This window comes from Amphiura filiformis, chromosome 15 (genome assembly GCF_039555335.1).
Source record: "Amphiura filiformis chromosome 15, Afil_fr2py, whole genome shotgun sequence".
NCBI lineage: Eukaryota > Metazoa > Echinodermata > Ophiuroidea > Amphilepidida > Amphiuridae > Amphiura > Amphiura filiformis.
Window position 1 is genome coordinate 57,959,746 of NC_092642.1, and position 19,793 is coordinate 57,979,538.

The 19,793-nt window shown below is 35.2% G+C and overlaps 1 protein-coding gene across 1 annotated transcript in view; it reads left to right on the top strand.

Moving 5' to 3' along the window:
• The window catches only part of LOC140171062 (serine/threonine-protein kinase 31-like), a 79,243-nt gene extending 73,500 nt beyond the window's left edge, over window positions 1-5,743 (top strand). The window contains exon 17 of the mRNA XM_072194237.1: window positions 396-5,743. Within this exon, the coding sequence (XP_072050338.1) occupies window positions 396-415 (20 nt within the window). The 3' untranslated portion in view covers window positions 416-5,743. The remainder of the gene's footprint in view (window positions 1-395) is intronic.
• Window positions 5,744-19,793: the final 14,050 nt, after the last annotated feature.

A 19,793-nucleotide genomic window follows, 5' to 3' on the forward strand; every position in this document is an offset into this window, starting at 1 on the left:
TGTACCGTGATATATTCGTGTGTGTTTGTCGCGGAGCCACTAGCGTTCACAGTGTTCCAGTTTGGCCAAGAATTACTTAATTTGATTATAGTGCCATGTTTTCCATTGATTACCACATTAAAACTAGTGCTTTCTCTTGATTAGAACACAAAAGGGCAACTTTTGATTTCCTTTCTTCCTTAGGTTTTAGATCACAGTTTCTTTAATTTTCAATCAATTTCAACAGGTGTGGTCTTAAATCAGTACAGGTACTGGCAGTGGCATAGCTAGGGATTGTGGCACCCAGGGCACCCCCCCCCCATTATTGAAACAGGTCACAAAATAATGTGCTTTGAATTGCAATCTGTAGAAACATATAAACTATTAAGCTGTCTTTTGTTTTTTATTATTTACAGGAGTGGAATCTTCTCTATAAAGAGAGTGAGTCTAGGAGAGTCCCAAGGACGACTAACAAGATACCGGTATGAAAGACTATGCATGTAACGTGATGGTGCCAAACTGATGAGATTTGCCAACTCTATTTTTCATTATTTTATATATGATATATTGTATTCTGTAGCTAGGTTTACAGTTTTTATTAGTGTTAGGTTGTGTTACTAAAAGAGATTTATACTTATAAAATAAGTACAAAGTGTACTTGTTTCCATATGGCTGTCTGTACTAAGCGACTGATTAATAGTTTTTGCAGCTGACAATTGTTTTCCCAGAAAGAAAAAGGGAACTTAATTTTAATGGTAAAATGTTGAGTGGTGTATTTTAAATGAAGAAATGTGTTATATCAAAGGGGATATAAATTGTTTTAGTGAATGCAGGGGAAGGGTTAAATTTTGTGTCCCAAAAGCTGATAATTATCGTACTCCCTCCTGGCTTAAATGATGATCGGTCCCTAAATAAATATGTATTCAAAGTAAGATAAACTGATTGTGTTTCATAACATCATGTACATTGTAAATGAGTTTTTACCATAAATTTTTGGTGCTTAATACTGTTGATAGAGTATGCTGCATTGTCAAAATGACAACTAGTGGCTACATGCATGTTTTAGGAAAAAATAACCAAATTCTTTAGTTTTTTTAATATAAGGTATATGTGCCCATCCACCACAAACTGGTCGTAAAGTCGGCATTTTCCATTTTGAGATAAATCAAAAACAGTATATGGATTTCTATGTAAAATATATTAGGGATTTGACCTTTGATGAACCATAACTTCACTTCCAGATATCCGATGAAGCTGGTTGAGGTGTCATTTTAAAGGTGAAAGTGCATTCTTTCACAATCTGCAATAAACAGAAAATGACTTAGAGCGGACTTTACTACCACTTCGTGGTGGACGGTCACATATGCGTAGTATGCTTAATTTACAGCCAGCTGCATTTATGCTGTATGTATTGTAACTACTATAATATTTTGATTAATTTATTTTAACATGGTGCACTAAAGTAATGAGCATATATTATTTAGTTACTAAGCACAAGGAATATTGTACTACATTGGTGACAATATTATTATAGGACTTGGTGAACACAGAAAAGTGTAAAGAAATGTTTCTTTTGACAAAGCAGTGACTATTTACTATGCTTACAGTAAAAAATTCATTTGAATGAACACACCTGCCAGCAGCATGACGATTGTCCGCGTACACTTTGATGAACACCCACGAGTGCATATCGCGAAAGTGAACCAACTCACTTGTGATTGGCTAGTATTTTCATTATGTATGCAAGTTGTATTTGAAATACAAAATCGCGTACAGCTGTTGTCATTCAAGTGAAAGTTTTACTACAAGTCATTTGCTCATAAAGCACCGTTACCAGAAGGATAGGAGAGTGTACATAATATGTTTCAACTTTAAACACATATTCCTTTACATAAAAGCCACAAAAGTTTCTGTAGCTACTTAAACCTGTCAAACAGTACTCAAAAGTTGTGAAGCAAATTTTCCCAAATATAGTATAATTGATTGAATAGTTTAAAAATTCACGTTTAAAAAAAATCATTTGGGAAAATGGGTTGTTCTGGTTTGTGGAATCAGAAGTAATACTGTCTTTTACCTCAGTGAAGTATGGTTTCCCACCACATGTGGCATGTAATCTTGCCAATTTAATGCCATTCGAAGTGACCCAACGACCGGCACATTCTGACGCTGGACGCTGGTGCATGCAGGCGCATGTTATCACAGTTATTGCATCCGTAAGTGTCTGTCTGCAGTGTATAAGTGTGTGACATTTATAATATGTTGATATTGGTTATGAGCCGTGACACAAACTTGATGCGCTGTAGGTGTGGAAATGGTGATTTAAAAAGTCTAAATGAATCCTGCTACTGATAAAGATATCTGTGTTACAAAGTTTACTAGGATATTCAGTCAACTAGGTAGACCAAGAATCAGAGAATTTCCGAGACCTATCTAAATGATATGTGGCTGGGCAAGCGGGGGAAGGAATATGATTTATTTTTGTTAAATTATATCTGGGTTAATAGTTTGTGCTGAATATTGAAATTTAGTATTCCTAACTTAAGAACTTGAACTTGACAATATACAGTAAGCCAAACAATTAAGGTACCAGTTATGTTCATCCCCTGTATATCCTAAACAAAGACAGATATGTCATAATTGGAACCAGCAGCCAATACCTGCATCTTTTAGCTCAAATTTAAGACCTCATTCGTTGAAATAGTTCAAGAAATAAAGTCACTACGATCCAAAAACCTAAGGAAGATGTCAATTTAAAAGTTACAGTTTGCTCCATTGCATGCTCGATTGATTTGTACACAAAGCGTTTGCGAACAAGAGAACTGGAGCCGTGCTTCCATTGATCAGCACGTTAAAAATCAGCGTTGTGCTTTCATTGATTAGAACATAAAAGTGCAATTTTAATTTAATTTCTTCATTAGGTTTTAGATCACTGTTTCTTTAATTCTCAATCAATTTAAAAAAATAAGGTCTTAAATCAGAGCTAAAGAGTACAGGTATTGGCTGCTTGTTTTAATTTTAACATATTTGTCTTTATTTAGGATATACAGGGGTGAACACATCTGGTACCTTAATTCTATGGCTTACTCAAGTGTGAAATCAAAGTCATTAGAATCACTGGTGAAAGTCCAGTGTCATGACTGGATAGAAATGGAGACAGTCTATCGACTCATCATGGAATAAGTTCATCCGTCCGCTAACATATGTTTCATATTTAACCTGATCCATGTTAAATTTTGACTGTCAAAATGACTCGCTTTTATATTCAAGTTTGAAAAGTACATATAAATAGCTATTTAGACTCTCTATGTTGTGGAAGAATCAAGTTTTAAAGCTGTGTTCCATAGAAATGCACTACTTACCTTGTTAAGAGTTTTTTTAGGGGTGCAGGGAATGGCATGACTGACCTTACATTTAGCTGTAGATGTGCAGAATTGGAAATGCTGTAGGAACAAGGAGGAGAGCTACATACACTAGGATCTAAGACATGTCAGGCTCATATGTCAGGCACAGTTCTTTTATTCTCATACATTTGTTCAGTCATGAGAATGACCTTTGACTGTGTTGGGTACAAAAAGTCATACTCCCCAAGTTGAGGTCAAATTTTGAGGTGTAAGTGTTAAGTGCAGGTTAATGAATTTTGTGATTGGGAATGAGACCATCAGTTAAAGCAGGGAAGATGATGAAAGCACCATACTTACCAGCACTAGCCAAGGAGGTACCACCAAAAAGTACCAACTCCGCAATGTTTGCGTATTGCTCATGGATGGCAAAGAGTGTACATCCGGATAATTTTGCTATGCGCCTGGCAAAAGTCTTTGATTCAAAGTGCGTTGTTATTTATGTCCTGCGTGCAACACGTTGTTTCAAACATTTGCGCTAAGTACTGAATGAGCAAACCTTTTTAACCAAGCTTACATGTGCATCTTATTGTTGGACTCTTTATACCAAAAAAATGCTGGATTCTGGAAGTATACTATTTGCCATCCATGAGCGACAAACAAAGCGATAGGTTGTGCTGACAATATGCACCAAATGCTAAATGTGCTTTTACCTGTGTAATGCACAAGCATAGAGATGCCCAGTTATAATTCAATTTTGGTTGTTTGTGATAAAAGTTTGAATTGTACACTATACCCATTATCACAATTCACATAGCATTACTTACAAGGGCATTCTTGGTATATACTCTTAACTCTAATCTCTTTTACCATGTACAATTGACTCTTACATGTTAGAATGATGATACTATCCATGTTATGAATTCAGGAATTGATTCCACTCATGTTTTTATGAATGGAAGTGTTGCTAAGCAACGAAGGTTGACAATATCCATAAGTTGTATGTTATCACAAATTCTATAAATCTGTAGAACTGGTTTTAGGATGATGTTGCATTTTCATTTCGAAATTTTATCTAAATGGGCTAGGAAATTTAGAAATACAATCTATTCTTCTGGACTTACGAGTGGCACATTTTCACATCCTATCCTGGATGTATCGCCCAGTCCAACTGATCTTTATGGCGGCTAAATGGGCTATATTTCTGTATATCATAGCATCGTTTACTCATTCAACTACATTAGTATCACTTGCTTACTTTGTGGCCCATGAATCTTAGATACAAAATAAGGGTCACCATTTCAGTGCACTCATATATGTGAAATCTAATTGATGACATCAAAAACCTAGTTTTTAAATTCCAATGATTTTAACCTCTTTGTAACAATGAGTATAAAAAATCCCTCCTTGACATAATTATATGTAGTTCTTCCGTAATAGATACTGTGGGTACTGAATATGTGGATCTGCTTGCATATCTATGTATTTCAACTACTTGGAACACAAAAAAGCTAACTGCTAAAGTTATCTACCTTTGTTTAACCTTTTTGTGCTAGAGCTAGCAGTCATTTTGATCTAATGCGGATTTAGGGTTTCTCTACCGGAAGTCAATTTGTGCAGAAATTCCTTCCCACAATACCATATGCGTATTGCATAACAAAGAATATTGATTAACCTCCAAACTGTATCTGTTGTTATGCAAAACGCTTATTGCATTGTGGGAAGGAATTTCGGCACAAATTGACTTCCGGTAGAGAAACCCTAAATCCATGCGACTGCTAGCTCTAGCACAAAAAGGTTAAACAAAGGTAGATAACTTTAGCAGTTAGCCTTTTTGTGTTCCAAGCTGTTGAAATACAGTGATCTATATGCAAGCAGATCTATTATAGATGTACAACACAGCTCTGAAAAGTGCATTTATTCATTAGGATAGCCAAAATGATCTTTGTTAATAAGCTCTGAGCACCAATAAGTTAAACTTTAAGATTAATTTTCTGTTGGAAGGTTCAGATGTTTTTCTGCTCATCAAATGCAAGCGTCTGAAATAGGGTAAGCCTCAACTTTGCGACAAAACTCATCGGGTTTATTACCTGTTCACCGAATCGCATTTTTATGCAACTATTTATGGAACTGAAATTGAAGCCAATATAATCATGTTTTTTTATTGTTGCTTAATTTCCTACTTCACGTGTTCTGTCTAAATGCAGCAGAAATATAAGAACAAAAATATCATGTGAGAGGATTATATACTTGCTTTGATTGCTTAAAACTGGGACACAAGCCACTCTAATAGTCTATTGTAGATAATAAGTATGACTTTCATGTATTAAAGTGGACATTATATTATATTTAATAAAACGTTGGGTGTTCTATTCATGATGGGTAAGTTTCCATCCTGCAGCTGTGAAGTAAGCATTTTGTTCAAATAGAGAGCTCCCTCCTCTAAAAATCCCAACAAGAATTAGGGGTACGTGCCCTTATTTGCTGGTGGGAGTTTTATGGGAGGGCACTTTTAGTTTGTGTCTAAAATTCCAGTTTTGTCAAGGAAATTTTTAGCGCCATTAGGCGAACGTATGCTGTTCTGTAGATTGTGGGTTTTTTTTAAAATTGTAGTGGCTGGCAGTGCCATATTTTATTTTTCTATGTCGTTATACAGTTAGTCAAACCAGAATGCTAAGAACATAAGCACAGTTAATAAGTCATGCTTACAACCTTCCTCTTAAAAAAATGATATAAATCTAAGTTCTACCCATTTGGTATGATACGCACAGGTGTTGAGGAAGTGAAAAGAATAGAACAGTTTTTACCTTCATTTGAACCTTCCATCTTAAAATATAGTTGTCATTTTAGTTGGCAAGACAATAATTCAACATTTACATGAGTCGTGCCATCTTTGGTTTGTCCTTCAATTACATAATATTTCCTTATATTTTGTAGATAAATGTTTATAACCATCATAAATGTTCAAGGTTGAGAACATAAATTCAGCTATATACCGTATTCGTTCCAATAAGTGCCCATGCCCCAATAAGCGCCCACCCAGGGTATTTTCAATTTGCCAAAGGGTACCATCAATGTTGAAAAGATGGATAGACGTCAATACAGTGAAATAGCTGGGGATTAGAAATCCTGTGTAAACTTGCAATACATTTTCTGCATCAGAAAAGCTTCTAGAACGTCTCAGGAACCTTTTTATAATGTACATGTATAGATTAGTCTCTAATAAACGCCTGTTAGGAAAAAATTAGGTAAACCATGTACAAAATTAAGCACCCACCCAAAATGACTTTGTTGCGTGCCCTGGGCGCTTATTGGAATGAATACGGTACATGTCATATTTGATTGTATCTGTCAGTATTACGTTTTCTTGATGTCTGTTTTAGTGTTCTCATTTTGTAAAACTGGGCATCCTGTGCATATGACATGCGTTAATTGGGTAAAGAATCTGCTGACGAGTGATTACCCTTCTTGTAACCACACAAGAATATTCACTGCTGATGGCGCTAAATGTACAAAATCATTTCTAAAATGCAGCTTCATTCAAGTATATTTGGTTTGTGCAAAATATGCATTTATGGACACTATTGTAATGTTTTATTAGGAGCAGTAGCAAAGATAGATGATTGTAACTAAATTCAGTAACCATATGCATGGGGTGGAGCAGAGGATGAAGCCCGCAGTATGCAGGGACTTTCTCACCCCGCAGTACGCAGGGACTTTCTCACCAAGGTCAAACAGTCAGTGGGGAAGGAAGATACGAAGAGAGATGGTTTATGGTTTGATTGAATTTCTCAATGTCAACATATATCAAATGTTGATATTGCAGGCTTCCTGTGTACTCGCATGATCACCTTGTTGAATCATGTTTGAATCCGTGGCCCAGGCTCCAGGTTGTTGCAATTTTGTTTGGCAGTGAAACTGAATAGGAGAACATTTAATGTGTCATGACTCTGATAACTTGTGTAGTTATTGCTTGGTGCATGTGGCTAAACATAGTGCTCAATGTAGATTTGCCGATAATGTACTAGGTACTATATTTTGGGTTACCTCAAGTTTGGTAGTAACGTCGATGCTTTTTTGCAGTTACACTGTAAGCATGCTGCGTGTATGTATGTGTTTATGCTCTGTACAATTAACAATTTGATACTGCAACCAGAGAAATTACCATTACCGATGTGAACCAAAGTATATACATGAAAACTTCTGCAAGGCCTGTCATGTACATATGCACATATAAACAATGGGATTTATAAAGTACCAAAGTAGATTTAATATCTACTTTTTCAAATTGAATGTCAGAGCACAGGTTATAGTCAAGTACTTCCCTAGAATTACAACTTCCCATTGGTTAAGCACCTTTTACAAAGTAAACTGAATCCTCCCCTTATGAAATAGTCAATCCAAACACAACACATTCAATTATATCCCTAGAATTAGACTTCCTATTGTTTAACTGGAGGAAATAGCCTTACAGCACCTGACGCTCTAATAACAAATAACAAAATCTTTTGTAGGAACTGACTGACATTCATCAAAGGTTGTAAACAGCCAGTGATGCCAAATATCTGGTTTTGGGTGCGTTTCTGGAATATTACAAATTAGGCTACTTCATTATTCACCGCAGCCTGGCAAGCCAATTCGCCACGCCTTGCCACTGAAAAGTTTTGGCAACACTGCTTGTAGCATGGCATGTATTTGGTGGTGATAACATTTGTGATGATTGTAAGGTTTCAAGTGACTTGTAGCATATGATTAAATGCAAGCACACTATGAACCAAATGGTCTCATTCCCTGTGGCACAGTCCATTAACCTGTATTCAATAATCATATCTTGACCTGGGAGTTGATGGCTATGAGTTTTTGTTCCCAACAATTGCAGATGTCATTATATTGTGTACAAACTTATTGGGGTTAAAGAACTTTGTTTTGACATATGAGCATGTTAGAAACCCAAGTGAAGGTGGGACTTGTTAACAAGAGATTGCACCCTCACTTCTGCATGTTTTGTTGAAGTACTGAAAAAGTTTGTACTTCAGTATATTCCCTTACAACATAGCATGTTATTGCAGCAAAGAAAACTATAAGTTTAGCGTGATAAGGTACAAGAAAACCAAACAAGAGTAGTATTATATTTATCAGGGAAGCCTTGGAAGCAGATGAAAGAAATGTTTGCAATCAACTATCATTTAATTTTGTTTTAATTCATTGTACTTCTGGAGCCTTTGAGTTATTTGCATTCTAGTGGAGATTAAGGATCTAGTGGTATGTGAAGTTTTACTAAATGTATATGTTAAAATATAACTTATTTGAACTAGATTAGAGGAAAACATTCCAAGTATGATATATATGAGTTCTTTCAACTAACTGGTTAGTTTTCTTTTGTTATTTCTTATTTTTAACTAAAAAAGCAAATGTTATATTTGTAAGTGATATAGTTCTAATGACCAAAATGTTACTGACATTTTCAGTAGAGTTACTAGTATATTATTATGTTAGAAAGTGTTTGTTAAAAAGAGTACCACACATCAGAACAGAATGAATGATCTTGACAAGTAAACTATATTTCGTTTCATTTCGCATATATGTACAAATATGTACCAATGTCACTATCAAACTCGGGATTGCCCGCTTTGGACTATTCCAGTTGAAATCTATATATGGAAAACACTACCTTTATCTTCCATACTAGGAGTGTGAATTTCAAATGGGGTTACCCAAGTGGGTGACTCTTTCAAATCTACTCCCACTGTATTGGAGATGTACATGTCTTGCATGGATTTCATCTGGACTAGCCCAATCCAGCCCATTCCAGATGAAAGCTCAACAACTCAGTTGATAAGTTGTAGAAACATTTTACCTGGTTTAGTTAATAGTTTCCTGTAGTCAAGTATCAATACATTGTTTTATTGACTTGACAATATAAAGAGTTGTATCTTTGTTCATTGCTTGCCTTGTACAGGCCTCAGGATATATGTTCTATTGAGGATGTAATTAATAGGAAATATATTAGTTAATTGACAGGGCTAGAGGCACATTTTAAATGCTTCATGCTTGAAGATAGTCATGAGCATTTTTCTTTTCTTTCAAAGTTGAGTATAGTATTGTGAAAAGTAAGATGCTTTTGTAAAGTTTTTCTCACAGAGCAATGGCCCTAACATATGTATCATTTAGGAAGTTATTAATTGCAAAGTGCCATAGAGTCAGTATCTTAATAAAGCATTTATCAACATGCCACATGTGGTATGTGTTATAAACATTTGTACACTATGTTATGAGTATGGTTTATTGAAGTTGATATTGATGGGGCGACCAGATTATTAAGTTTGTTCCATGCATAAAGATACTTAGCTCTACTCTGCTACTGGACTAAGTGGCAAGTTTTCTGTGTCACGGAAAAACGGACAAATCCACGGAATTTAAGAAAAAAACAGAAAACACAGGAAGTTCACAGAAAACATGTTTTTCCTTGAGAAAAATAAAAATGAAGAAAAAATAATAAGAATGTGAGGTAAAAATAATGAAAATGAAGTCTGTCTTCAAAGATATCAGGCTTAAAACAACTAAAAAGATAATGCAAGTAACTTCTTTTTGCCCCGAATGTGAACACAGAATTGAAATTACATCACAGAAAATCACGTAACTTAGTATTTTAACCCACGCACGGAAAATCACGGAATTCGGTGTTTTAAATCACGGAAAACTTGCCACTCTAGGCTAAAGCCAGTTGATAAAGCCACACTTGAAAAGTTATTAAGGGATAAAAAAGTTTTAAGCCACACAAGAAGTAGCATTATCTCTGAAGCTAGGGTTGAAAAAATATATAAGCGTTGTATGTTTAGGGAAATGGCAAAAATGTTGAAGCATGTCCCAATTGTTGCGCCTGGTAGGAAGAGTCTATCATCACTTGTTCATTTGTGGAAAGTGAACCCTCACTACTAACAAGTTCCTGTGAAGTACTTCCTTTTCACAGCATTAGGGATGCCAATTATTTTCATATTTGTGTACAAAAACCCTGTATAAAAATATGTTAAAATTGATTTAAGCTGTAATTTATTTTGATAACAAAGCTGTTAACAGATTCCACCAGGTATGTAGAACAACAGAGAAGTATTTACTTCAAAGAGAAACGAAAAAGGTAGTCATTGCTTCAAGTCAGACCTGTGAAGTCAGACCAAACAATTATTTACAATAAAAGAACATTTTACTGTCATTATTATGCAATAACGCAAACAAAAAAAGATCAATATGTCCCCTTGGTATGTCCATAACATTATTTTAAGATATTTATTTGGAAAAACTGATCACTGACGATATAGGAATATTCTGTCACTATCCTGTCTACATATTATTTAAACATACTAGGGATAAGGCAAGAACAACCAGTAGCAGATCGTTATTGTGCCCAAGTTGATTGTCAACTTACACAATGATAGGAATGACCACTTTCCACTTAATAAGGTCACTTTAAACTTGACCAATAAGCCCTTTAATTAAACAGACAATTGGGAATGTGTTAGTGTGGTTAATCCAGAACAAAAGCCTAACTATAAACACATGTATTAATGGGCTATCCCAGTTGAAATTCATACACCCCCTATGAAAGACATAACCTTATCTCCCATATAGGGGGTGTAGATTTCAAATGGAGTCACTCATTCAGGTAACCCCATTTGAAATTCACACTCCCTGTGCGGAAGATTTAGATGTGTCTTACATAGAGGGTGTATGGATTTCAACTGGAATAGCCCTAAGGTTTAATTACAGAATTTGATTTCCTTTATCCCTTTTGTCCCACTGTTGCTGAAACTTTCAGGACATTAGGACAAATGCAACAGTAATCTTCAATTTGAATATGACCAAAGAGAGTAGATATAAAGAGTTAGGACTTTGTCATACATGAGACCAACATGGTGTCCCTCTGGCATTAATGGGCAAAGACACGAAATGAAACTATATATGTGACGTGTCATGTCAAAAGGAGCCAAAAATCTGCCCGGGGTGATTTTTTTCACAATTTAGGTTTGTTGCGAATTTGTGATGTTATTCATGTTTCAAATATTGTCTGATAGTTTCAGACCGGAATATAACTGGCATCTTGTATTTTTTTAGACATTTTTCAAGGTAAATCCTACTCTCAACGTTGTCAATAATATTTTTTAAGGCCGATATCTAAATTTGCAATTTTTTAATACCACAATTTACCAACTCAATATCTTCGCTTATGAATGTCCGATTTCATTGGGGAAAACGGCATCGTGGAGCAAAATATCTCATTATTTAAGATATGTAAAAACCTTAAAATTGATAACCTGCCCAAAAGTGTCTCCTTTTGACATGACACATCACATAATTATATGAGTTCTTAGGCTTGATCATTACAAAGGCTTATGGGTGTTGCTCTTTGTGATTTCTATCAGCCCTAAAAATTACATGCAGAAAACTTGGAATCAAATTTTTCTGGTGCACAGTGAATTATTTGGTGGTACACAATTTGGTCCTCCATGAGTGACACAATCAGAGCAGAGTTGATACTCTTTAATTCTAATCTCTAAGGTCCTCGCACCAGATCAAATGAAAATCATTTTGAAACTTTAATATGCTTGTAGTCAAGTTAGAGCTGCAACTTTAAAAGTGTGTTTTTGATTGGCGGAATGAATCCCTGGACAATTAGTCAGCTCCTCACTTGGATTGCAGCCATATGTATCTATAAGTTTTAGTTACTTTAGTGTGGCATAAACAAGTCTTATCTTTGTATCACATATTTTGTGTGTAATAAGCAACTCATCCTGATCATGCATGCTATGCACTGTCCTCGTTTGGACAGGATTTCTCACATTTTGTAATTTTGAGCGGTAATTTCATGATCAAATCAATACATTTCCTTGGAAGTCTTGTGATGTTTACCTGATTACGGATTTAGGTAGCGTAAATTGTAGTGGTAACAACTGATTTGATCTCTCATTGATGTGTTAGTTGTTGTATTGGTTAAGTGTCCTGAGTTTATAATGAGTAGATGATATGCAAATTGAAGGGATTATCCCCAGAAATTGTTAAATGCCGTAAGTTTTGATCAGATCTAGAACATCACCTGAAAACTGTCTTTTTGCATAGCTTAACTTCTTGAGAATAACTGTAGAAGTTGCATTGAAGGAACTTCACAAGAATATATGACGATAAAAATGTATTAACCAATACATGTGTAGTAAAATTAAAAGAGGTAAATTGGAGACAATTTTATTTAAAGTTGGTCAGTCCACCACATCCATTTTCCTCATAATGCTGTTAATGCTAATTATGTTTGGTGAACATGAGCATATAGCCATTATTTATATACTTATGTAATTATGTATCTTTTGTTCATGATATCTCCCATTCTAACAATCTCACCTTTGCGCACTGTGTAGGATGCATTGAATTTTTCATTACATTAACAACATAGAATGCAAGACCTTTAAATTTACAGTTGTATTTGCTTTCAGCCTGATGATGCAATCAAAGGAGTGCAAACATGCCTACTATTGAGTCAGTGATTCTTGAGATAAACTTTAATATGTTATTGTGTAAAAAATGTCTTGATGTGCACTGGTTGATTTCAAGGAACTGAAATGAACAGAAATGGTATGTGACGATAGAGCTGTATGTAATTTTGGTTTTGGTTGTAACTTAGTTTTGGGTTTTGGTTGAAACTTTTAAGTTGAAACTTTAAAGTCCAGAAATGGGCTATTCCAGTTGAAATCCATACGCCCTATGGAAGACTTGACTTTAATCTCCCACACAGGGCCGGGTGTGAATCTCAAACAGAGTCACTCATTCAGGTAACCCTCTGTGAAATTCACAGCTGCTGTGTGGGAGATTAAGATTATGTCTTCCAAAAAATTTGGATTTCAGCTGTGTTATGTGAAGGTGCTTATAGGTTTAAGGTGCATTGAATTAAGCTGCAGTCTAGTCTTTTACATGTGAGAAAGACCATCCTATGTTTGCAAAATAAGGATGGGCAAAGAGAGTGGCCATTTGGCCTATAAAGTTGCCAAATTTGGCCTAGAAAAGTGGGTGTTTGTATATTAGCTGATGTTTAGATCAATACATTGAAGCAGACGTGGACTATTTGGTAAATAATGGCAATTGGTCACTTTGTTATGAAAGCTGATTTGTTCATATGGTTAATCTGGATAAGAATAGTGTGGCCAATTGGCCTGAATGAAAAATTTGTGGAACTTAGCAAAGGTGTAGATGGATTCAAAAATGGGGATAGTTCCCATTTTTATGAATGCTATTTTTTTTAAAGCCGTATGGTTTGTTGGAAAAGATTTTAAAAGTTGGTAACAAGGTGACCAGTTGCAAAAAGGGTGCTAAGCTGTTGATATTATTTGGACATTTGACTTCATTCTCTAGCCAGTGAGTGACCATAATTCTTACAAATAAATAGGAATTGTTTCTTGTGGAAAGAACAATTAAATTTTTTGGTCAAAAGCAATTGCTTGATGGTGCATTTTAGCCTGGCTAGCAAGAAATTCAGATATTCATTTTGTAGGAGAAAGTAATGTAGGTTGTAGCATTCCATTTTTCATGGATTACTCCTTCGACACATTCGACAGTATTAGTTTTTCTTATGTGGAAGTGGTTACATAACATGAATGCATGATGTCACCTTTTTGTACACATGAATCCGTGATGTCATGTGATGTTGCTCTAACAGTTACCAATTGGAATTATTGAATGCCATCAAATTGATGTCACACGTTCATGTACGACGTTCATGTAGGAATTATGGCAAGTATCTGTGACCAAATTAAGAAACAGGTACTGCAAGCCTTTTTTCTTCAAGACTGGTGTTTTTGAATTGGTAGAAAATGCAGTTATCCTCGAGTACACAACATAGCAGAGACTCTGTTTTTAATTGCGAGGCAAATATTTCAGTTTGCTCCCAAAATAACAGAGAGTGTTTCCTAGTACTTAACATAGCATATATTGCATTTTACTTGAAGGGCCGCAGCATGATCACCAAGATTACTAATCAATTTGAATTCAAAAGAAGTAGAAATTCTTGCTCTGAAAGTCTGCTGATTGAAAGAGTTGAGAAGGAACCTCTCATCTGTCAATTCTTACTGTACCCTGGCTGGGTTGTGTTGTAATAAGCTGGGTGCATTAACTGTAGGTTCATAGCGCTCATCTGTCAATTCTTACTGTACCCTGGCTGGGTTGTGTTGTAAGCTGGGGTGCATTAAATGTAGGTTCATAGCGGTAAAGTGAAGGAGAAAATTGGATATCCTTGAAGAAGTACCATCCTTCTCTTTTTGAAAATGGGCTACCCTTCCCCCTTCTTTGGGATGACAAACTCTGTGTTGTCCTTTTTCTTGGAAGTTGGCACCAGCTCAAAATATGCCAGTGACTTGTGATTTCTCTATCTGATGAATCTTACCAAGTGTACAACATATGAATCAGAATTTGGTGAAATATTTGTGTGAAATATTATGGGTAATCTTACGAATTACTGACTCAATACTTGGGAATGCTCACACTCATTTTATTGCATACAAGTGCTTATTGTAAATATGAACTTGAAATTTATAGATCGTATTTGAAACAAGAAACTGAACATCTTGACAGTCAATTTGGTAAACATCACCTTAATCACATCTTAACTGAAATTGAAGTCATGAAATTCATTGAAACGGGGTGTTTAAAGGAAGGTGACCTGATATATTTGGAAAATCAAATTCTTTAAAACTTACGTATAACATAAAATGTCATCCCTTTCAAGCATTCATGCAAAAAGAAAATGTAAATGTTTTTTGTAAATGTGACTAATTCCTGATGGAATTACCGACATTTATACAGTGTGATATTGGTAGTCTACAGTGTTTTTATTAATGAAAATCATCATGTTCATGTAATATATTGATTTCAAGTGAAAGGCCTTATTTTTCTCATAAACATATTGAAATTAGAAGTTCCAACTCAGTGTATTTCCCAAGATATTATCAAAAACTGCCTAATTAGTCTCAACTATGGTATACCATATTTGAGACCAATTCGTTAGTTTTTTGATGATTTCTTCGGAAATACACTGATTTGGAATCCCAAATTTCAATATGTTTATGAGAAAATTATGAGCTTTCATCTGATACCAAAATCAGCATTTTGTTGAGGTAAAGTGGGGGATGAGATTTTCCACCTTTAATTGAAGTCTAGAAATGGAGTTTGGGCATATTATATGATGTGCCACAGTGCCAGTGTTAGTGCAATTGGTCTGAAGTGACAGCAATCTTTGTTGTTGCAGAGGGCAAAGTTAAGTACCAGACATCTTACTGAACATTATCTGAAATACCTCTGATATATTATTTCTGATTTTGTAAGGATATGATTGCTATTTTACAATTTGATTTATTGCCCTTGCAGTAAGATTCAAACATGCTCATCCAACACAAATGACCTTTGATGTGTATTCGGTCACAAAAACTCAACCTCCTTACTTTGAGGGCAAATTTTGATATAGTTTACCAAGTGGAGGGTATTGAACTGTGTCATTGGGTATGAGACTATTTCGGTGCATAGTGTTGTCAACAACCTATAGTTTGTTCAGCTTATAATTGGCGAAAAAATGTATCGCATAACATTGTGTATTGAAATAGAATGGCATGCACGCAGTTGGGCACAGCACTTATGGTAATTGTACATTGCATAATGCGCGACTTACGCCTGCTTATGGAAATTTTTGTGAGCGTAAATTACAACTTTATTGACGCACACATAAACAAGAACTGTTTAATTTTGGCCAATCATAAGCTGAACTAAGTATAAGGTGTTATGTAATGTGTGCTAGAAATCTTGTCCTGTTTGCAGGCATTGCTATGATATCTATCATTTCCTACAGGATATATGCCTGTTACCCCCACACAAAACATGCAGTGTTATCAACATGGGAGAGGGACAGCATTTCATATTGGTTGAATTGGTTGTATCAGTGATTTGCCAGTGTGAGTGCAAACTCACAGACATGTCAAGTTATGAGAAGGGCAGGCACTAGGATGCAAGTATAGTTTTCACACAACTTTTCTTGCTTGGCATTATGCTAGGCTAAATTAAAGGCTCAACGATATACAACTTGTATCAAAATGGTTAGTACCCATGAATATTTCATTGTTGCATTAGTAGTAGCTTGAGGGTGCCAGTAATTTTTGAACGGCTGGTTTGTAGCCACATGTATAGTGCAGTACTTGTTTGGTTGAACATTTCAATACTTTGCACCTTCTAACTTTTGTTTTTAGTGAGGGATAACAAATAGCCATGCTCCGTACTGGACTTCCGCCCAAATAAAAACTCGGGGTGAAAAAAAAACTTGAAGATTTTAAAGGCAAATTAACTGCACTGACAGTCAGAAACACTATCAATTCTGGTTTTCAGTAAGGGATAATATGAAGGCTGAAATTAAACTCTATAAATATTACCACATTATATCACATTCCCTGTCTTGCTAAGCATTACCAAGTAGCCTAATCAGAAACCAAGACCATGGTAGCTGCTTTCTGTGAGGGATAGCTATAATGTGTCTTGTCTCAAGTTGAAACTAACACCATGTTGGATTTTGCAGTGGGTAGATTCAAATGAGTGCATTTATGCGGCTTCGCCATCGTACAGACAAATCTGCCTTCTACGTATGTGTATACGCCTCGTGGCATTAGGGTAGAGCATATGATTTGAATCTTGTCTTTGCAAAATCCAACATTTCGTTACTGGCAACTTGAGACAAGACATACTATAGTGTGAAGATTTACTAGCTATATAGCAATATGTCTTACCAGGCATTTCCACAGCACTAATAGTTATATAGCAATATGTCTTACCAGGCATTTCCACAGCACTAATCTCATTTCCTTGTCATTGCTATGTTATGATTTTAAGGTATAATTATGGTTTGATCAAGGCAGGCAAGAACAAGATTTGTTTGTGCTGACTCAGGTTGTACAAGGCAGGATTAGTAGTTACAAGATTTATATTATAAGAAAGGAAGCTGATGAAAAATGGATTAAAGTAACTTGTCATATTAGGGCTGGGCAAAGGAAGAAGGAGTTTGTTTCACAAATTTGAGTTACACAGCTATATCATATTTCAAGTTTAAAACTTTTGATCCAAACACAAGATAATTATCCCTAGTTTGGAATTTTCTGATGGTTACTCCAGCTTTTCATCAGGGAGACTGTGATGTTGATCATCAAGTTGTGTCCTTTTTGGCTGTAGACTTGATCACAGTCTCATAAACTCCTGAAGTTTGAACCTGCCCCATCTTTGTTTGTCTTTCTCAACAGAGATGGGGACAGGTTCAAACTTCCAGGAGTCTATGAGAGGCTGAGACTATATGTCAAAAAGGTCATAAGCTGATGATCAACACCCCAGTCTCAGTATCCCTGAAGAAAGATGTAGTAACCAACTGAAATTGAAAATGCCGAGGTAGGAATGATTATCTTGTGTATGAATCAAAAGTTTAACCTTGAATCATTCAATATACCAACACACATGAACTTTCATGAACAGCTATCTCATAATGTGATATCAAACAACATGCCCCATGAAGCCTTATTTGATTGGCTCATTTGGGGCTTTTGTTTTCGGGTGTTAGAAAGAATGACAGTTTTGGATTTTAAATGATTAAAAAAATATACAAGTAGGTCAAAAGCTGAAAAGTATCAACCACATAGCTTTTATATGTAAAAATCACATTACACATTAGTTAAGTATAATACGAGTCAAAGTTGCTTTGAAAGTTTGTATGTGTACAATTTATGTTGAAATTTTGTCCAAAACAATCTTGAAGGTTGAAATTATTACACTTAGTGCTCTGTGTTGATAGGATGATGTGACATTTATTGTGCGCTGGCTGCTATGGGTAAAGATTGACATGCGTTCAATCTGGAAGTTTGTTATTTTGTATTTATGTTGTTTTGTTGTTGTTGATGTGCATAAGTCACAAAATGAGAACCATGATAGTACAGCTGTGCAGATTCCATTAAACATACAAAAGGTTATAGAAATGAAACATGCAATGCATAGATTGGGCTATTACAGTCAAAATCCATTATGATACACCCCTATGGAAAACACGACTTTTATCTTCCACAGAGGGAGTGTGAATTTCAAATGGGGTATCTGAATGGGTGATACAATTTAGAATCTGCAACACATGTGTGGGAGATTAAGTTCATGTCTTTCATAGCCCGGGGTGTATGGATTTCAACCATAATAGCCCATTTGTATGTTTTATTTTGGCACTAAATGGTGCTTTTATATGTATCCTTGGAATTACCTTCATTTGGAACTTGTCACAGAAAGTGCAATTGTTATTTGTATGTTATACAGAAAGGCCTAGGATAAAAAACCTTAGTTGTCCATCTGTAATTACTGTCCTTTCTCATTGAACAAACCAAATATATGAAGTCATATAAAAAAAAAAAGTCCGCTATGAAATAAAACTATGATCCTGGATAATTATGTAGTTGTCGTTTACATGACTTCTTCAATCTTTGGGTTTATTTCCTTCATTTCCTTTTCCTAGACATGCTCTCAATCAATGGGCTACATTTTGATGTCATCCTTAATTAGAGCTGCATTTGTATATAAGTATATCCTGTTTTGAAGTCACTTTGTCTTCAGCATTTCCTTGTGTCTTATTTATGTCTTACGTTATAGTAGGGAGGCTTCATTTGGGTGTGTATTCCCAGTATAGTATAAATAGGGGGTTTTATGAGTTGCATAACACCTAATGTGAATGTATGTTTGATTAACTGAAATTACAGTTGTAATCCCCAAAACATGTGTTTGTCTCAGTGACTTTTTTCTGAAGCCCTAAGGGCTATGCTTCATTCTTATCCATTTTTAGTTGAAAAGGCAAAGTGACATGCATTGGGATTTGTATTGCATTTTTTGCCCTCTATGTTTTGGCCATCTTTTCCCTAATTTTTTCTAGCAATCTTCTCCATCAAATATCATAATATTTGTTTTGTTGATTAAATGCAGAATGCATGTTTATGAGAAACATGATGTTCAGGTAGAACCTAACATGCCATTGGACATTTATTATTTTTGTCACGTCAGCATTTAGGTTTTTTTTTCACAGTTTGAAGATTGCTTGTCTGTATGCATGTGATTACAAACTATCTACATAAAACCAAAATTTGAACATGTTTAAAGTTGTTGTTAAGTAAAGTAATACATAGTGGAAGTATTATGGAGGTTTTAGAAGATCATTTGAGCATTGTGATACAAAAATTGTATTTAAAGGTAATCATTAATTTGTAAGTTTGTTAATCATCCAAAATCTAGTTCGAGGTGGATGTGTATGTAATTGACCAAATCACTGGGCCAAAGAATAATCAGTTTGACAGAAAGGTGAGATGATGTTTGTCATAATTACAATCCGAGTTGAATTTTGGTGTATAGAAGAGTTATACTGAAATGTAACAGTATATTAATGCAAGTATG